The sequence below is a fragment of the Artemia sp. Qi Xiang Cuo genome, chromosome 5 (assembly GCF_049724085.1).
Source record: "Artemia sp. Qi Xiang Cuo chromosome 5, ASM4972408v1, whole genome shotgun sequence".
In the NCBI taxonomy this organism is placed as follows: Eukaryota; Metazoa; Arthropoda; class Branchiopoda; order Anostraca; family Artemiidae; genus Artemia; species Artemia sp. Qi Xiang Cuo.
In genome coordinates this window covers 81,864,791-81,883,232 of record NC_142798.1, presented here as the reverse complement: position 1 = coordinate 81,883,232, position 18,442 = coordinate 81,864,791, and the positions used below count along the sequence as shown (strand labels likewise).

General features: G+C 34.1%; 1 protein-coding gene across 1 annotated transcript in view; it reads left to right on the top strand.

Moving 5' to 3' along the window:
- Nucleotides 1-18,442, top strand: part of LOC148952623 (major facilitator superfamily domain-containing protein 6-like) — a 98,274-nt gene that overhangs the window by 67,274 nt on the left and 12,558 nt on the right. The window contains exon 7 of the mRNA XM_089089240.1: nt 8,479-8,623. Coding sequence (XP_088945366.1) covers nt 8,479-8,623 — 145 coding nt within the window. The remainder of the gene's footprint in view (nt 1-8,478; nt 8,624-18,442) is intronic.

Sequence of the window (18,442 nt, the reverse complement as noted above, 5' to 3'; positions counted from 1 at the left end):
TTTTCTATAAAAAAACAAAAAAAAGTATTTATTTAAGTGTTTTTCTCTCTGCGTCCATTTATATGTTGTACTTTTTGTATTATAAATACATTTAAAAAAAAGTGTATTTTTTCATGTTTAACGTGCTTTTTTTCAATGTAGTATTTTTTTTTAAGTAGTGTTACTTTTTTTATGCATTTAACACTTGCGAATACTATTCTTTTATTCATCGTCTTATTCTTATTATTGTTTTTGAATGGACTAGTAGGGGAAATCATTTAGTCATAACACAACTATAGTCTCCGCTTATTTGCTCTGCTGAACTGTTAAAAGGAACGTTTATACATTTCAAAAACTACTCATATTACTCCCGTGCGGACCGTTATCCCTAAAAAAAACAACGCTCTTAACAAAAAATATTAAAAATTGCGGCAAAATGTTTTCAGTGAAGTCAAAAAAAATCTGCTCTTCTTGCAATATGTGGCAAGGGTAATGTGAAAAAATTAAACCAAGTGCTACAGTAGCAATGTGATTGTAGATACAATTCATACAGAGGCTTTTGGATGTCGGCTTAATTAAGCAAAAATCTTGGCTATTTCTTGACAGTACGGCATAATCTGTCGAACAATACTAGTGTAACACGAAACAATTGATCACTTATAAATCTCATCATGATCAGATTTCTGTTTCTCTGGATCTATACAATAGCTTTCATTAGAGCAAATTTATACACAAACTTATATTAACCTGCAACTCTATTATAATCTAACGATTTATTCGTGATTGTATCTTGCAAATGACCTTCAATAGACAAGTATATGCTGATGTCCCGGAATTTCTCCTTACGCCATTCAATCAGGAAATTAATAAGCCCCTTAATAACATCCTATTGAATGTCATTAAAAATATTCCCGAATATTCTTTTGTAGTCACAGACGTTTTTAACGGTGAAATCACAAAACAACTTCCCGAGGACACAAGAAAACTTAGCAGTTGCAATCATAAAATTCATAAAACTAGGTGAAAATGTGCATTTGCTGTTTTTTATAAGCATTTCCGAGCCCTAAATTAGGAAAGCAGTGCTCTAACATGGTATTGAAAACAATTTCATTAACCCAATATCTGAACTTTGCTTCAATTTTACCGAGGGTCATGTTCAAGTGCCAGAAGTAGTTAAGTAACAGACAAAGATACATCGTTCACGTTTACTTACATTTGCCTCTAAAAAGCAAAGAAATAATTTTAAAATGAAACGACTTCTTCAGGCGGACGGTAGCTTTTTTACACTTTTACTGCCCATAATTAAAAGACTTGTAAACAGTGCACACTAAAGAAGGACTAAACTTTTTAACGTGATTCGAATTAAAGTCATTTTCTCACCCATCGAACGCTTCGAAGACATTCAGTGTTAAGTGTTTGACTATGAATATATTGAAGATAATAAAAAAAACTGATTCTACTTCAAGATACCCTTCGCCAAGTGGACAAAAACAAGTCTAATTGATTAAAGGCCACTGCTGCTGGTATTGACTATTAAAAAGACTAGTCTCCTCAAGATTTTGCTGCTGCTGGAACAAAATTAACGAAGTTGGAATTGGATTAAATTTTATTTAAATTTTTAAATCTATGACCCCATTAGTAGGTTGAAAAAATAACATAAACTCTCACTGTTTTCATCGCAAGTGGTCAAGGTCATTTTCTAGTTGAGAGTTACAGATAATGGATTATACTTGCGTGTAAGAACTACAATCTTCTTTAAATGATCAACGACATGGTGAAAAATCTCGGAGGGATATTATAATTTTGCGTTCATCTACCCAACTTTTTAGATACAATAAACTTCTCCAAAGTCGTAATGTCAATAGACAAACTCTAAGAAATTAAATGAACTGGCATCATCATCATCAACTTCAACATCGAAACCATTTAATTATGAACATGAAGAAAAAGAGGAGGAGAGTATGGCATCTGTTTTGTAAAATAATAGCGAACCTAGTGGAAAAAACTCGACAGTGGTAGTAAGGACAAAGCGTAAAAGAGTCATTTTACCTTCGCCATCGAGTGTAAGCAGGGTAGTTAGCATCCCACAGATTGTTAACACTTAAAAAAGTTGATGATTTGAATCTTACTTATGAAAATATTGGGGAGGCAGAAATTTTAATTTCCCCCACCACTCTTTAAAAAGTCACCGGTGTTCACACTAAGAGTATACAATACTATCTACAAAATAAATTAAATTACACTCTGCACAAAAATCAAAGACTTCGTGCGAATAAATATCGAAAAACTAAGCACTGTTGCCCGCTGCAATATAGTGCAAAAAAATCCCCTGACTCTATTAGAGCCTCAATGACTTTAAAGAACACCGCGCAAGTAAAATGTACTAAAAAACAGTGTTTTTAGTCGTCATGCACATGTAATTCTATTGCGATAAAAGTGAAGTGTTGAAGTTTCTCAGGCAATTGAAAGGATTCTTGAACAGAATTCGTATAAAAAAATTCACACTGATCGCGGATTTGAGTTAGTTCATACCCAAGTTACAAGACTACTAGATAAATATAGTACGATGTTATTTCATGGTCACAGTCCTATAGAGTCTGCATTAACCGAACGATTGATAAAAACAATTTAGATTTTAATTTCAAGATATTGTACATTAAAATATACATCGGCTTTAATTCATGATATAGATTAAATCATGTTAATTTGTAACAAACGACCTCATCAATCATGGTCCAACTCTACGCCAAATGATGTTCATAAGTTTGATCGTAATGCAGTTAATATCTCTTTTAAAAAATAGTTTAATGAATCGACTGTCAATAAGAAAAATAAGTTCAACGCTGGTGATACTGTTCGAATTAAAAGAGTAAATAATGTTTTTGAAAAGGGGAATTGATTGTGGTTCACCGAGCTTTTAAAGCGGCAAAACTCATAGACACAGAGCCCATGAAATATCATCTGGGTGGTATCACAGATAAAAGACTCTCTGCTGCATTTTTCACAATGCACAGAAAATGGTTGAAAATATTATCTAAATCTATCAAAATAAAAATATATTACTGGCACGTGTTTACAGGGGTAAGAAACAGCTACTTGTTTGGTGGCTAGGATGCAACTCTGATTTGTCCTCTTGAATCAGTGTTAAAAATTTTGCAGATGCCAAATCCTCTCTACGTAGATGTATCATTACAAATCTTTGAACCTAGTTACAGCAAAATGAATATAACAATTGATTATCAGGAAAAACCCCTGGGCCATCACCTTTGACGGTGCGTTTGAAGCGGCTCTTTTTGACTGTATTCTCAAAAAAACCTTCGACTTCCTGAGAAAGGATTTTGTACATTGTTTGAGAATCATCCCATTAGATTCAGCACTCTTTGTCGGCTATTCATGGACTAAATCAATCAAGTCTAGCTAATGCTCACATGCCAAGTTGAAAAATACTTAATACGAGAATATTGGATATTTGCGTCTTAAAGTCCATCGAACAATCCCATATCATAGGAACGGTACATTAAATTTGAATCATTCATCTCAACATGATATGATTTACAATAACTTCACTGCTGACAATGACATATATATCGTCACGGACTGTTTGAGAGATATTCTTGGCTTTAAAGAGAATATGATAAAGAAGAAAAATGCTAACAGTGTTTACGGGATGGATTGAGTAATTTTTGCTGATTATTCACCTTTTGTCGGATATTAATATAGCACGATTCTATATAAATTCTTTGTGGAAACGCTGAGAATCGATAATTCAAATGTTCCCCTCCTACGTGTTTTTGAACGAAAAACAACTCATGAACTTGTTCATCATTATAATATGAATCATCTTCAGTATATTCCTGTAAACACTTCGTATTTGAAACTCTGTCAGTTAAAACTAAGAAGAAAATTGGGCGATCCTCTAGCAATAGCATAAAGTCTAGCACTGATTAAATGTCATTTTTGACCCATTGTCAATAATAGCATAATAACCTAAAATGAGCAATAGAAAAATTCCAATTTTCTGTCTCGATTGCGAGTGTTATGTCGGTGACTTGAGTCCATGTCAAATCAGCAACGTATTCAAACATCGCAAGGGTAATACTACACTCCCGAGTTACGATCATCGTAGCTAGTTTTCTTTGTTATTTCGTTCTGTACTACCCCTTGCCAGAAAATATCTTGGACCTGCTGCATCACAAATTGCTGCTTTTACACCACAGGACTGGTGGTCGGGCAAGAGTTTCAAGGAGAGTGTTAATGAAAATATTAGATCTTAAGCGAGAGCCGTTGGGGAGCAACTAAAATCTCGACCAAACTGAGAGGGGTTGAAAAGGATGCCTCTGCGTCAATCACTCATTAGTCTCCACCCACGCAAGAAGAGAAAGATATCGAAAAAGAATTTGATGATTAAAACATCAAGGCTCGATTGGCAAAAGAAGAAAAAGAAAAAGATTATTAGGGCAATTCCCGATTTGTTTTCTAAAGATGGCTTATCTCCCCCACAAAGAATCATATACATCAATCGGTTCTTCATTGAATCTATGCAATTCTAGAAATGTTGATATCAGTGTCAAACATTGCTACTATAAATAATCTTATACCCGAAAATCCCTCTTAGAGAATCCTCAATTTAAAATTTATTCTAATGGAGACTATTTTATTGATTCTTCATCAAAATTTATCGATTTAAATGCTTTGGTGAAGAAAAGGTTGTATATTACAACTCTAAATGCTGGCGATGGTCTCTTCTATGAAACTGTATTCTACACAACCTATTTAAGTAAATTAATGTATTTATTAATAGAACATTGGCGAACACTAGCAATAATTTATCCAACTTTGTCAGCTGAATATACCTTAAGACGATGGAACCAATAGCGTATTAAGATTCAAAAGGGCAATAAATGGGTTGTGAATATCGATCAGGTTTTGATACTGATGGTGAACGTAGATTTTTAGTGACTCAGGAATATAAAGCATTTCGAAAATTAAATTAATAGATATTCAGTGGATCTTTGTGGCTACCCCCCAATGTCAAGGTTGACATAAGGTTGGAGATGTCCTCATCGAATATCAGTTTGAGATAAACCCTTCCTGCAGGACCCGATACAAATGTCATTATCATTTCGGCAAATCTCCCTATCTGAGAAACACAGGTTATGAACTCCGTTGCATTAGCAGTGGAAAAGTTAAGACCCAATGGTCACAACATTAAACTTTTTGTCACCATAATGATCACACATCTACATCACATTGCCACCGGCTGTCATAGCTATAGCGATTCATCGTTTATCGATGGAGAATTCCCATCAACATTTGATTTTGCCTTTTGGAAGAGTGGCGCTGCCGTCGGATTCTGGACTGAATCCCCCCATGATTTTAATTTTTTCGGTCTACCTAGCCATGTGTGCAAAGTGAATGGTATTCCACTGTACACTCTATCATTTGACAAAAAATCCCATAGAAATCTGTACGGGTTGACCTTGCAATCTCTATATGATGATTCTCAATTATTTAAAAATTGAGTAACTGATTCAATGTTCTCAAAAAATCAAGAGTCTGCTGTTTTTGACTTTTCAAAGACTAAAAATGTGATCATGGTAAGAACAAAGATTGCACATTTACAGTGTACATTTGCCTATACTCTGAATGAGAGTATCTCGCTAATATCACGAAGTCAATTTGAAACCTATTTGAAAAATACGCCTGAAGGCAGTGTTCTATTAGACCTAGCACTATGAAGAGAAACCAAATAATCAATGTATTTCGTATGAATTTTTGCTTGCCTCAGTAAAACTCCTTTTGTACACCTTCTGACTTAAATGAAAAAATGCCAAGTGTTAGCAATACCATATTCATTGTTAATAGCAGTCCAATGTCTTTAAAGATCGGCTATTGGCTGAGCATCTTTCAAACAGCGAATAATAGTGAATTTTTTTATCCTTTTGGCCTGTAGTATAAATTCTTCGCTCCATACAGCAGCAACTTTATTGAAAGCAGTGGGAAAACCCTTATTCAAAATCAACGAAGAATACAGGATTTAACGACTAAGACATGTGGTTTTCATGCAATACTCTTTTTCAAGTTCAGATGTCGCGAGTACACCTGCTAACAGTTTCTTAGCATTTACTTTGACTTACCTCTAGTTAACTGCTTTATAGGGGATAAAAGACTTAAAGGCTTATTAATAATTGGTTTTATTACACTAAGAATAAATGTTACGAAAATTTTTGTTACATTGCTTATTGATAAACAAAAAATTTATATACTTTATAAAACGACTTTCCATCTCTTTAGATTTTATCTTCAACTAGATCTTTTTCGACAGCAACTAGTGCAGGTAGATTATCTGAATTAACAGTGCGCTGACCTTGATGTACTGCACTGTTAGGGCCACATTTTCTAATGTAGAGTTTGACTTCGTTATTATCACATTTCTTTGTATAGTCAATGATACTATTCTCAGTCATTCTATAGAATTCAAATGTTTCAGTTTGCCTATTTGAAGCGATTTCACAAACAGTGTCCTCAAGTGTTGAATGAGAATCCGTCACCGCCAACTAAAAATAAGTTGACTTACAATCCTAACACCCCTTGTCTTCAGAAAAATAACGCAGAAATAAAATTCTTTTCTTCTTCCAGCAAATGAATTGCTAACCTGGTTCTTTCTCTAAGAATAATTTAAAACCCCAGCAATACCAACTTTGTAGCAATAAACTATAGTCATGGTTATGTTTATTCCCAATAACACCGGGATATTCATTCTTTAATTGATCACATTTATCATAGTGACAATTGAAGCATAGTAGACCTCTAAAATGAGAGTCACATACTTCTTCAAATCAGGAAATATAATCTTTAATTTGTTCAACATATCCTCTATGTAATTTACATGGTATGCATAATCTATTCCTCTCATAATACTGATTGATCACAGTACAAGTTTCATTGGATGACCTGCATACTAATGTTCAAACAAATAACGAATATGTGAGGAACATTTATCTGATTGGTGTCACACTCATTTTAACAATAGAACTGACCTATCAACAGCAAAAAATTGACTAATATAGAGAGAGAAGAGAAATTCATCCTTGACTACCATATTGCTTCTGAAAAAAGTCTTAAATTTGTAAACCAGTATTCAAAAAAACCTTTACAACATCGTTTTTTTGTGTCGTGATTGGTATATAAGTAAGTTGTGTAAATGCAATTGGACCCTGATGTAAAGGATTGATACAGTAGTCTAATGACGGAAAATCGTTTTTCATTACATGGAAAAGTATTCCCCAACAAAATATCTTTCTTTGAATAGACAGCTCTAAAAAATCGTCATGTAGAATCTAATGTTTGCCAATAAGAACTAGATTTCCCATGATTCATTCTTTTTGGAATCCATCAATTTTTTTTGGTCCTAACTCTCACACAACCAACTACATACTAACCAAAATTTCTTCTACTTTAAAAAAAATATACGATTGTCTACTGTAGAAAGAAAAAATACCTCTGGTTTAGAAAAAAATTCATTTAACCTATTAGCAGTTATAGTAATAACTGATGCATTTCGTTCTAGTTAACATATTTTGATAGCACACATAATACAGTAAGACGTGTATTTATATAAAGAATATTAACGTTTCCAGCAAAACATGGTTGTTCCTCCTGTTTAACTTTGCTTAATGATATGACGTACCTAGCATGCATAGAGTCCCATTCAAGACATAGTGGACACCCAGCTGTTATTATCACAGCCACATTGGATAATCGTGTATCTTCGCTACTGTTGTCGGCTCCATGATTAATCTCCAATAATGGAAATGCGCTACTCAATTTTCTCTACTAACATCCTCACAAATAAACTATTCTCGTCGAATTCAATTCTCATGCTAATATGAATTGTAAAAGAAACTTCAGTTGAGTCAAATCCCGTTCACCACTCAAGTCGTACTCACTCTCTTTGAAAAGGTATATACTTCCCGTAAAAATGATTAACTATATGCCTCGTAGAAGTAAATGTACATTTGAGAGAGTTCTGGGTCTCTTTGAATAGGTACATAGACGTATGCAAATAACGTAAAGATTCCTATGGCGGTGTCAGAATAGCATGGTCCTATGGCAGTACGCAAATAGCATGGTCCTATGGCAGTACGCAAATAGCATGGTCCTATGGCAGTACGCAAATAACATAGAGATTCCTAGGGCAGTACGTAAATTCCATATGTACAATCTCCTAATGTAAATTATAACAAATAATAATTAGGCTACCATCCCCTCAAACACCCTAAGGGCTAGACTTTCCCTTGGGCTTTAATGAAAACTAAACTAATAAAGGGCCCAGGGGTATAGACAACTTCTTTAAAGTAGATCTTACACAAATCACACACTCCAGTTGAAGGGTGTGGATAATTTGAAATTACCAGATGGAACCCCTTCCCCACCGTGAAAATAAGCGATAAGCAGAATGCTAGTTTTGTCTTTTCTAACAATTGTATTTACCAATAGGTTTGTCAGTAACTGTTGGATGTTTTTGCGGTCTTCCTTTTCTGTCCATATCAAACCAAATAATTAAGAAGGTTGGAATTATGCCTATGTTTTTACTGGCGTATCTAGCCCACGCAGCAAGATTCATTGGCTATAGCTTCCTGCAGTAAGTATTCTTATGGTTTCTTCATCATTGGTGAATATATGAAATGTGTGCTAAACTTCGTAGTAAAATGACATTAAAGTCATTTTTTCTTTTATTTTACAGGCTTGTGTCCCTCTTGTTATGGATAGAAAACGAATAACAGACGATACTTAACCCACTTTCCATTAATTGAATACTGAATACTGAATTTTAATAATAACCCGCCTTACAATCAACAGAAAAAGACGAAGCAAAGACAAGAAAAGAAAGAAAAAGCATAACTGACAAAGAAAAACAAGTACAAACAGAAAGAACTACATAATAACATAACTAATTGAGAAGGTGGGCCCACTCGTGATCCCGTAGCTCTAGTTTTTTCACGTAGTTCTGAATTACCTCATCCACGGCAGTCAAAGGCTCAGCAATTCCATATTTCGCAACAATATGGCGAGTAGTAATGCATCTATATATTCGGCCAGTGATTGCGTAATATTCCTTACCACGGGTCAGTCACCTATTACAATGAACGGTACTTGCCTTACCAGACGAGTTTTCTAATGTGACACTCATTTTTTTTTTGGAGGTCAAACAGAGAGAGAGAGCGGCGGTCACACTAACTTGATTAGTAATTGGATTCAGATATACTACGAACGGACTTCCCGTCCTACATTCACGGGTTTCTGCAAAGTGCTATGGGCTTCATTGAAATAATACCAGTTTAAAAAAAAAAAAATAAACATGTATCCATGATCTTTCTTCTGGCAAAAAAAATACAAATTCGAATCAAAACTGGTCAAACGTGTTAATAAGCTGTAAGTTATAGCTATCTGATAACTCGTTCAGTACCGCATGTATTTTTAGCGGTTTCAATGGTATTTCATTTGCGTAAAGCTATCTCGATTTGCCAAAACTTTTATCGTTCGCATAAAACTAACTCAATTTGCAAAAATGGTATTCCATTTACGTAACTCTGCTCTGAATGTCCTTAATGAGGATATAAATAGTATAGAATGACATTGTGACTTGACATAGCTTTACCTCTCCGATGTGGTCTGTATAATACACAAGTAACGTTTGAAAAGTATTGTCAATTTAAAATAGGATCTTACGTTCCCTTCGTCCCTCCCATTTCTGAGGGGCCAGGGATGGTAGGAGAGGGGGAAGGGGGAGTCAATTTTGGAGATTTCTGATAATAAGTACCATTCATTGCGATTGTAGGTCTATGATGGGTCGTTTTAAATACTTCAGCTTATCTATTCATTTGTGTTAAAGGAAAATCTTGAATCTGGAAAATGAAAAATAAGTATTTAAACAAAATTTAGTTACAATGGAACCCACACAAAAACAATGGGGCACACACAAAAGCCAAATGAGTGACATTGTGACTTGACATAGCTTTACCTCTCCGATGTGATCTGTATAATACACATCTGGGGAGGGGAGAATGGAGGTAAGTATTTAGTTTAAAAATGCTAGGAGGACTTGAGTTTTGTGGGTAGGGTGAAAAATGGTACTTATTCAATACCCTGGTAAACATTATACCTCATTCTTTTATTCTAACTTAACTTCTAGGAATAGGACTTCATTCCATCGGCTAAATTAGTTTATTCATCTATAACGGTGAGCAAAAAGACTATTAATTCTCCATATTCTTCTGGTCATGCGCCCATTCCTCCTTCTCTCTTCTTCTTCTGATCATGCGCCCACTCCTCCTTCTGACTCGGGGTCAGTTGACGTCTCAGTATCCGGTAAAAATTGCAAATTCCACTCGTTCTCCAGACCTCATAATATCCATCATAAGTAATATAGTGTGAGTCGTCGATGTTAGGTTCCCGATTTAAACATGAAAATTAAAACGCTTAAAATATCTAGAATTTGCATCACTATCAATATTATATACATAAAGATAATATATTAAAAAGACCGTCAAAATTTTTTTTTTCAGTGTAAGCCCGTGCAACTTCTATGGTAAGCACCATTTATCAGATAGCTAAGGAGGGTTCAGTTACATGACTACGGTACTGTTCTATTAGCTGTAAACCATACAAGAAGTAAAGTTCGGTTAATACTAATGAAATAAACAAAATAGGATAAAAATGTAGTAGTTTAGAAACAAAATTCAGTTATTGCAAAAAAAATAAATAAATAAATATCGGAATGCCATACGATTCCTTTGTAAGTTATATTAAAATCTCTAAAATGGCAACTATGTAAAAAGATAAAAACTGGTAAAACTGAAAAAAATAAATAACATATACATTAACAAATGTTTCAAAACAAAATAAAAAGGGGATATGGAAAAAAAAGAAAAAAAAAGAAAAACGAGCTGTTTCCTTTATCACATAAGAGATAAGATAAAATTTATGTACAAATTAAAAAATGTTCCCCAAAATTTTTAAGATAGTACATTTTTATAAATATAAAAAAGTATTTTCTGTAAACTTATGCATAGCGATATTTGTTTTTTTCTTCTAAAAGACTTACAAAATCAAAATTAAATTGCACTAGAAAATGCGTGTTTATTTTTTTTTTTTGTGTTCGCGGTAAGGAACTGTAAGTAAGGAGCAACACGGCTCAATAGTAACCGAAACTATAAAAACCAATTAATAGCTTGCTTGCATGCTGTAACATAACTTATGGTTAGTACAAAAATCGCGAAAATTAAAAGCTGTAGTGGCTTAAATAAAAAAAAAACTAGTTTTTTTTTCAACTGAAAGTAAGGAACAACACTAATATTTTTTCAAACAGTTCATGGTAACGAACTGTAAGTAAGGAGCGACTAGTTTTTTTTTCCAACTGAAAGTAAGGATCAATACTAATATTTTTTCAAACAGTTCGTGGTAACGAACTGTAAGTAAGGAGCAACACGGTTCAATAGTAATCGAAACTCTAAAAGCCGGAATTAGTGGGTATAATGCCTGTTTATTTTTTTTTATTGTGTTCGTGGTAAGGAACTTTAAGTATGGATCGACACGGATCCATAGTAACCGAATCTCTAAAAACCAATTAATAGCGTGCTCGCTTGCTGTTACAAAACTTCTGGTTAATACAAAAATCGCGACGACTAAAAGCTGTAGTGGATTAAAAAAAACAAAAAACTAGTTTTTTTTTCCAACTGCAAGTAAGGAACAACACTAATATTTTTTCAACCAGTTCGTGGTAACGAACTGTAAGTAAGGAGTAACTAGTTTTTTTTTTCCAAGTGAAAGTAAGGAACAACACTAATATTTTTTCAAACAGTTCGTGGTAACGAACTGTAAAGGCGAAACTAGTTTTTTTTTCCAACTGAAAGTAAGGAACAACACTAATATTTTTTCAAACAGTTCGTGGTAACGAACTGTAAGTAAGGAGCGACTAGTTTTTTTTTCCAAGTGAAAGTAAGGAACAACACTAATATTTTTTCAAACAGTTCGTGGTAACGAACTGTAAAGGCGAAACTAGTTTTTTTTTTCCAACTGAAAGTAAGGAACAACACTAATATTTTTTCAAACAGTTCGTGGTAACGAACTGTAAGTAAGGTGCGACTAGTTTTTTTTTTCCAACTGAAAGTAAGGAACAACACTAATATTTATTCAAACAGTTCGTGGTAACGAACTGTAAGTAAGGAGCGACACGGTTCAATAGTAACCGAAACTCTAAAAACCGGAATTTTAATACCCATGGATACATCAATAGAATCATATTTTTATGGTGATTTCAAATATATAAGTGATTTCAAATCATTAAATTTAGTTTTACCAATCAAAAGTTATGCGCCTGAGAAGATTTGCCTTATTTTTGAATAAAGGAGGAAACCCCCCTAAAAGTCATAGAACTTTAATTAAAAACATACCGTCCGATTCAGCGTCTGATAAAACCTTACTTCGGAAGTTTCAAGCTCCTATCTGCATAAATGTGGAATTAATTTCCTGAAGTAATTGATACTTAATGAAGAAAAAGGAGAAAATTAGAGGTTTTATTGACGTTACGTGCCTATTAATTGGAATTTAACACCTAAACGCACTTGCAAAAATCACTGCACTGGTGCTTTGGATTTGTCAAGATTTAAATGTTAAGACTTATAACATTTTAAATCAATTGAATCGCCTAATAATTAAATTATCTGGAGACTCATTGCATATCCATTTAAATAGTATAACTTTTCATTTATTATTGCAGGTTCTCTAATCAAAGGTAAATCTAGACCAGAATTTGGTAACAAAAAATGTGCAGTTTCTATAAAAATGACTGAATTACAAAATCAAAATTAAGATGCATTTACTACTTTTCATTTAAACTAATGCAGTTTCTATAAAAAATTTGAAATTATTTCGTTTAAACTATTGCAGTTTCTATAAAAATGACTGAACTACAAAATCAAAATTAAATTGCATTACTACTTTTCGTTTAAACTAATGCGGTTTCTATAAAAAATTTGAAATTATCTCGTTTAAACTATTGAAGTTTCTATAAAGTTAAGTTAAAAAGCTGCTCACCAAGTTTAGTGAAATAAAATTTAGGAAAGACTGAGAAACTAAGGAAACCATCGCAGAAAGAGCAGACTTAGTACGACTAATCAGCAGAATGTCATCAGCATAGGCAATGTAAGAAATATCAATAGAACCAGAAAAATAAGTGCCTGAGATCTTTTCCAGAACAGAAGAAATACAAATTTTGAAAAGGGTTGGGGATAAAACACCTCCCTGCCTAACACCACGAAGCACTTTAATTAGTTGTTTCTGGAGAAGCTTTCAGGCGGAGGTAAGAATTAGAATACCAAAACCGTAGAAGGTAAATAACCGAAAAATTAACACCAGAAAAAGCCAAAGAAAAGAAAAGCTGGTTTTGAACAACAGAATCAAAAGCCTTTGAAATATCAAGTGTACAGAGATATATGCCTTTACCCTTAGAAGACTTAAAAAGAAAAATAGAAGAAAGGACATAAGGAGCATGTTGGAATCCCAAACCAGATCTGAACCCAAGTTGATTTTCGCCAAAGAAATACATATTTTGAGGTAGATTAGGTAAAAGAATATACTCGAAAACCTTGCTAATATTGCAAGAAACAGAAACTGGACGGTAAGAAGAGCAATGTGTTGGCGGTTTACCTCTTTTTAAAATTGAAGTCATGCTCCCACACAAAAAGCTTTCCGGGACGACAGAAGATGCCAAGCACATTTGAAACAAAAGTGCAAGATTTGACACAAGTTCAGCACATTGGGGAGTTAGATGCATTTTAGAGATACCATCAGCATCAATAGATTTTGACTTAAGATGATTCAAAGCATTCAAAACTTCACAACGCGATATAGGGAAAACAAAACGCTGACTTAGAAATCTAGTGACAATTTTAACAAACGCTTCACCAAACTTTCTATGAACAGAATAATTCAAAACGGAGAAAATCTTCGAATAATATGCATGCCAAGAACTTGGTGCAATAGCATTACTACTTACATCAGAATCGTCTGTTTTACTTGAATTAATTACTTTCCTCCAATCTTTAGGCGAAGATGGAAAATCAAGCCCTCGGTATCGGACACTTTTTAGATACTTCTTAAATTCTAATTTAGGTTTCCGTTTAATAAGAAAAACATTACAAGACCTAGGCTGACCAAATTCTCTCTAAATGTTTAGCCAAAGTTTAGTTTTATTTTTACAGGCCTTAAGTTTTGGGTCAAAAGACCAAAGAGCCTTTTGAGTTTTCTTTCGGATTCGCTTTACTGGGACAGAAATTTTTTCAGCTTCTTTCATAGCAGAGAGGATAGAATGATAATATCGGTCTATTTCATATTTAGCATAAATAAAATTCTGACTACACTGCAAAAGCTGATAAGGAACATAAATCGTACTTAGAAGTGATGCCAATGTTATAAGATAAACATAAAAACTCGCATCATTCCAATCAGGCTTATAAAACCATTTAGAACGTACACCACGACTCTTAGACATACTCGCATATGAAACAATAGACTTTGATAAACAAAAAGACAGCGGAAGGTGATCAAGATCATTCTCGTTAAAATGAATCAAAACTGGCGAGCAGACAAGAGCTGCAGAACAAATAACGTGATCAATGTCTGATTTACTACCTGAATGGTGAATATACGTATAATCATGGGACTTCCGAACAATTTTATAAGCCGAGAGAGAATCAAAAAGCTGACCATTCCTTACATTATCAGAAACCAGATCGGTATTAAAATCACCAGCAATAACAAAATGCAACCCGTTATCCGACATCTTTTGAATTAAATATATATATATATATATATATTATTTTTTTAATTTATTTAATTATTATTTATTTAATTATTAATTTAATTTATTTTATTATTATTTTTTAATATATTTAATTAAATTAAATATATATATATATATATATATATATATATATATATATATATATATATATATATATATATATATATATATATATATATATATATATATATATATATATATCCCTGTTATCTCTACTACAGCGTTTACACACGTCACAGCGAAGCTTACGAGCCTTGAGCAAGTGATTTCGCTAGTTTCTGCCAAGATTGATTCGTACAATCTGAACTTTCCTCAAATACCTGTGATTAGCCAACCTGCTGCGTGTGATATGCATACTACAATTTTGATCTCCGATCCCCCGCCTGAGCATGGTGACCCGCTAAAGCGAAAATCAGTAATAGACTCAATTTCTGGTCACCAGCTGGTGTCGAGAGTGCGAGCGACTAAAAAGCGGTGGACGGTGAATATTGAAAAAATCTGCAGAGATTTTTGCAAATCAGCAAAGTAAGCTCTACCTGGTTCTAGTGTGAAGGTTTTATCTAAAAAACACACTGGTGTTATTCGAGAAGTCCTGTCTGATTTTAACCTCGAAATGCTACGGAACCAGTTTGGTATAATCGGGTCTAGTCGATTTGGAACAAGCAAATCGGTTAAGCTTGAATTTGCAGACGCGATTACTAAAGGATCATTTCTGCGAAACGGTGTGAAGATTGGGTATGAAAACTTCCGTGTTTATGAGTTCAAGCAATTGCCAAAGTGTTGCTTCAAGTGTCGTTCCCCTGGGCACTTGGAAAGTGCATGTACTAGTAGCACTCCTAAGTGCGCTCGTTGTGCTGGACCACATTTATCTACGAACAGTGATCGTTGTAAGGAATCTCCTAAATGTGCCAATTGTGGAGGATCTCATCCTTCTTACAGCCTACGATGTCCTGTGATTAAGAAGATCACTGATAAGGTCTATTCTCAGAAATGAATCCGGACATAATTATAGTCTCATTTAATATTAAAGGAACGAGAGGTAAGGACTTTTTTATTGATGATCTGTATGTTAATTACGACGTTGTTTGTCTCCAAGAACATTTACTGACCGCCTTTAGCAAAAATTTCTGAGACGAAGCAGTGATCGCGTTGTTTTTGTGCGTCCAGCTAACATTACGCGTGGCCGCCCTTCTGGCGGCTTAGCATGTGTTTTTAAGAAAAATGTTTCTGGTGCGAGTCCTGTGCTTTTCCAATCAGATGACACTTTTCTTGCGGTGGGTCTTGGTAATATTGTATTAATTAATGTGTATGTGCCATATAATGATCGTTCCATTCATTCACTTCAGAATTTCTCTTGTGCTTGTAATGGTCTTAAAACTTTAATTCAAAAGATGTCGGATAACGGGTTGCATTTTGTTATTGCTGGTGATTTTAATACCGATCTGGTTTCTGATAATGTAAGGAATGGTCAGCTTTTTGATTCTCTCTCGGCTTATAAAATTGTTCGGAAGTCCCATGATTATACGTATATTCACCATTCAGGTAGTAAATCACACATTGATCACGTTATTTGTTCTGCAGCTCTTGTCTGCTCGCCAGTTTTGATTCATTTTAACGAGAATGATCTTGATCACCTTCCGCTGTCTTTTTGTTTATCAAAGTCTATTGTTTCATATGCGAGTATGTCTAAGAGTCGTGGTGTACGTTCTAAATGGTTTTATAAGCCTGATTTGAATGATGCGAGTTTTTCTGTTTATCTTATAACATTGGCATCACTTCTAAGTACGATTTATGTTCCTTAGCAGCTTTTGCAGTGTAGTCAGAATTTTATTTATGCTAAATATGAAATAGACCGATATTATCATTCTATCCTCTCTGCTTTGAAAGAAGCTGAAAAAATTTCTGTCCCAGTAAAGCGAATCCGAAAGAATACTCAAAAGCCTCTTTGGTCATTTGACCCTAACCTTAAGGCCTGTAAAAATAAAGCTAAATTTTGGCTAAAAATTTAGATAGACTGTGGTCGGCCTATGTTTTTTAATATTTTCCTTATTAAACGGAAAATTAAATTAAAATTTAATACGTATGTATAAAGCGCCCAATACCGAGGGTTTCATTTTCAATCTTCACTTAATGATTGGAGGAAAGCAAATGATTCAAGCCAAACAAACGATTCTGATGTAAGTAGTAGTGATATTCCACCAAGTTCTTGGCATGCATATTATTCGAAGATTTTCTCCGTTTTGAATTATTCTATTCATAGAAAGTTTGGTGAAGCGTTTGTTAAAATTGTCACTAGATTTCTAAGTCAGCGTTTTGTTTTCCCTATATCGCGTTGTGAAGTTTTGAATGCTTTGAATCATCTTAAGTCGAAATTTATTGATGCTGATGGTATCTCTAAAATGCATCTAGCTCCCCAATGTGCTGAACTTGTGTCACATCTTGCGCTTTTGTTTCAAATGTGCTTGGCATCTTCTGTCGTCCCGGAAAGCTTTTTGTGTGGCAGCGTGACTTCAATTTTAAAAGAGGTAAACCGCCTACAGATTGCTCTTCTTACCGTCCAGTTTCTGTTTCTTGCAATATTAGCAAGGTCTTCGAGTACATTCTTTTACCTAATTTAACTCAAAATATTTCTTTCTTTGGTGAAAATCAACTTGGTTTCAGACCTGGTGTGGGGTACCAACATGCTCATCGTGTCCTTTCTTCTATTCTACTTTCTAATTCTTCTAAGGGTAAAGGCGTATATCTCTGTACACTTGATCTTTCAAAGGCTTTTGATTCTGTTGTTCCAAACCAGCTTTTCTTTTCTTTGGCTTTTTCTGGTGTTAATTTTTCGGTTATTTACCTTCTACGGTTTTGGTATTCTAATTCTTACCTCCGCCTGAAATCTTCTCCAGAAACAACTATTAAAGTGCTTCGTGGCGTTAGGCAGGAAGGTGTTTTATCCCCAACCCTTTTCAAAATTTGTATTTCTTCTGTTCTGGAAAAGATCTCAGGCACTTATTTTTCTGGTTCTACTGATATTTCTTACATTGCCTATGCTGATGACATTCTGCTGATTAGTCGTACTAAGTCTGCTTTTTCTGCGATGTTTTCCTTAGTTTCTCAGTCTTTCCTAAATATTGGTCTATCCCTGAATCTTGACAAGTGTGAATTCTTATCTTATAATCTGTCTTCGTCTACTCCTCTGATATGTAATGAATTTTCTGTACTTTCTGTCTCTTCCTTTCGGTGGCTTGGTATTACTGTTTCTAATTCTCTAGCTCTCTTTCGTAAACAGATTGTTGCTGATTCAGTAAGAAAAATTCAGTTCAGTTATTCAGAAATTGTAGAAAACCGTGGAAAATATAACAGAAGAGCTCTTGGGCGCTTATTCTCGCCTTTTTCTGATCATTCTGTGCTTTATTTTTCGGTTGTTCATTCTGTTCTTAAGTTAAAGGATTTAAGAAAGATTAAAGTTACATATTTCAAATTTTTTATATTTCTTCTTTCTCTGCCGCCATGGACTAGTAATCGGTATCTAGTTAAAAATTTCTATGTTACGGATGTAACTCAAAAGCTCGGTGACCTACACAAAAAGCTTTTTGCAGATGCATTTTG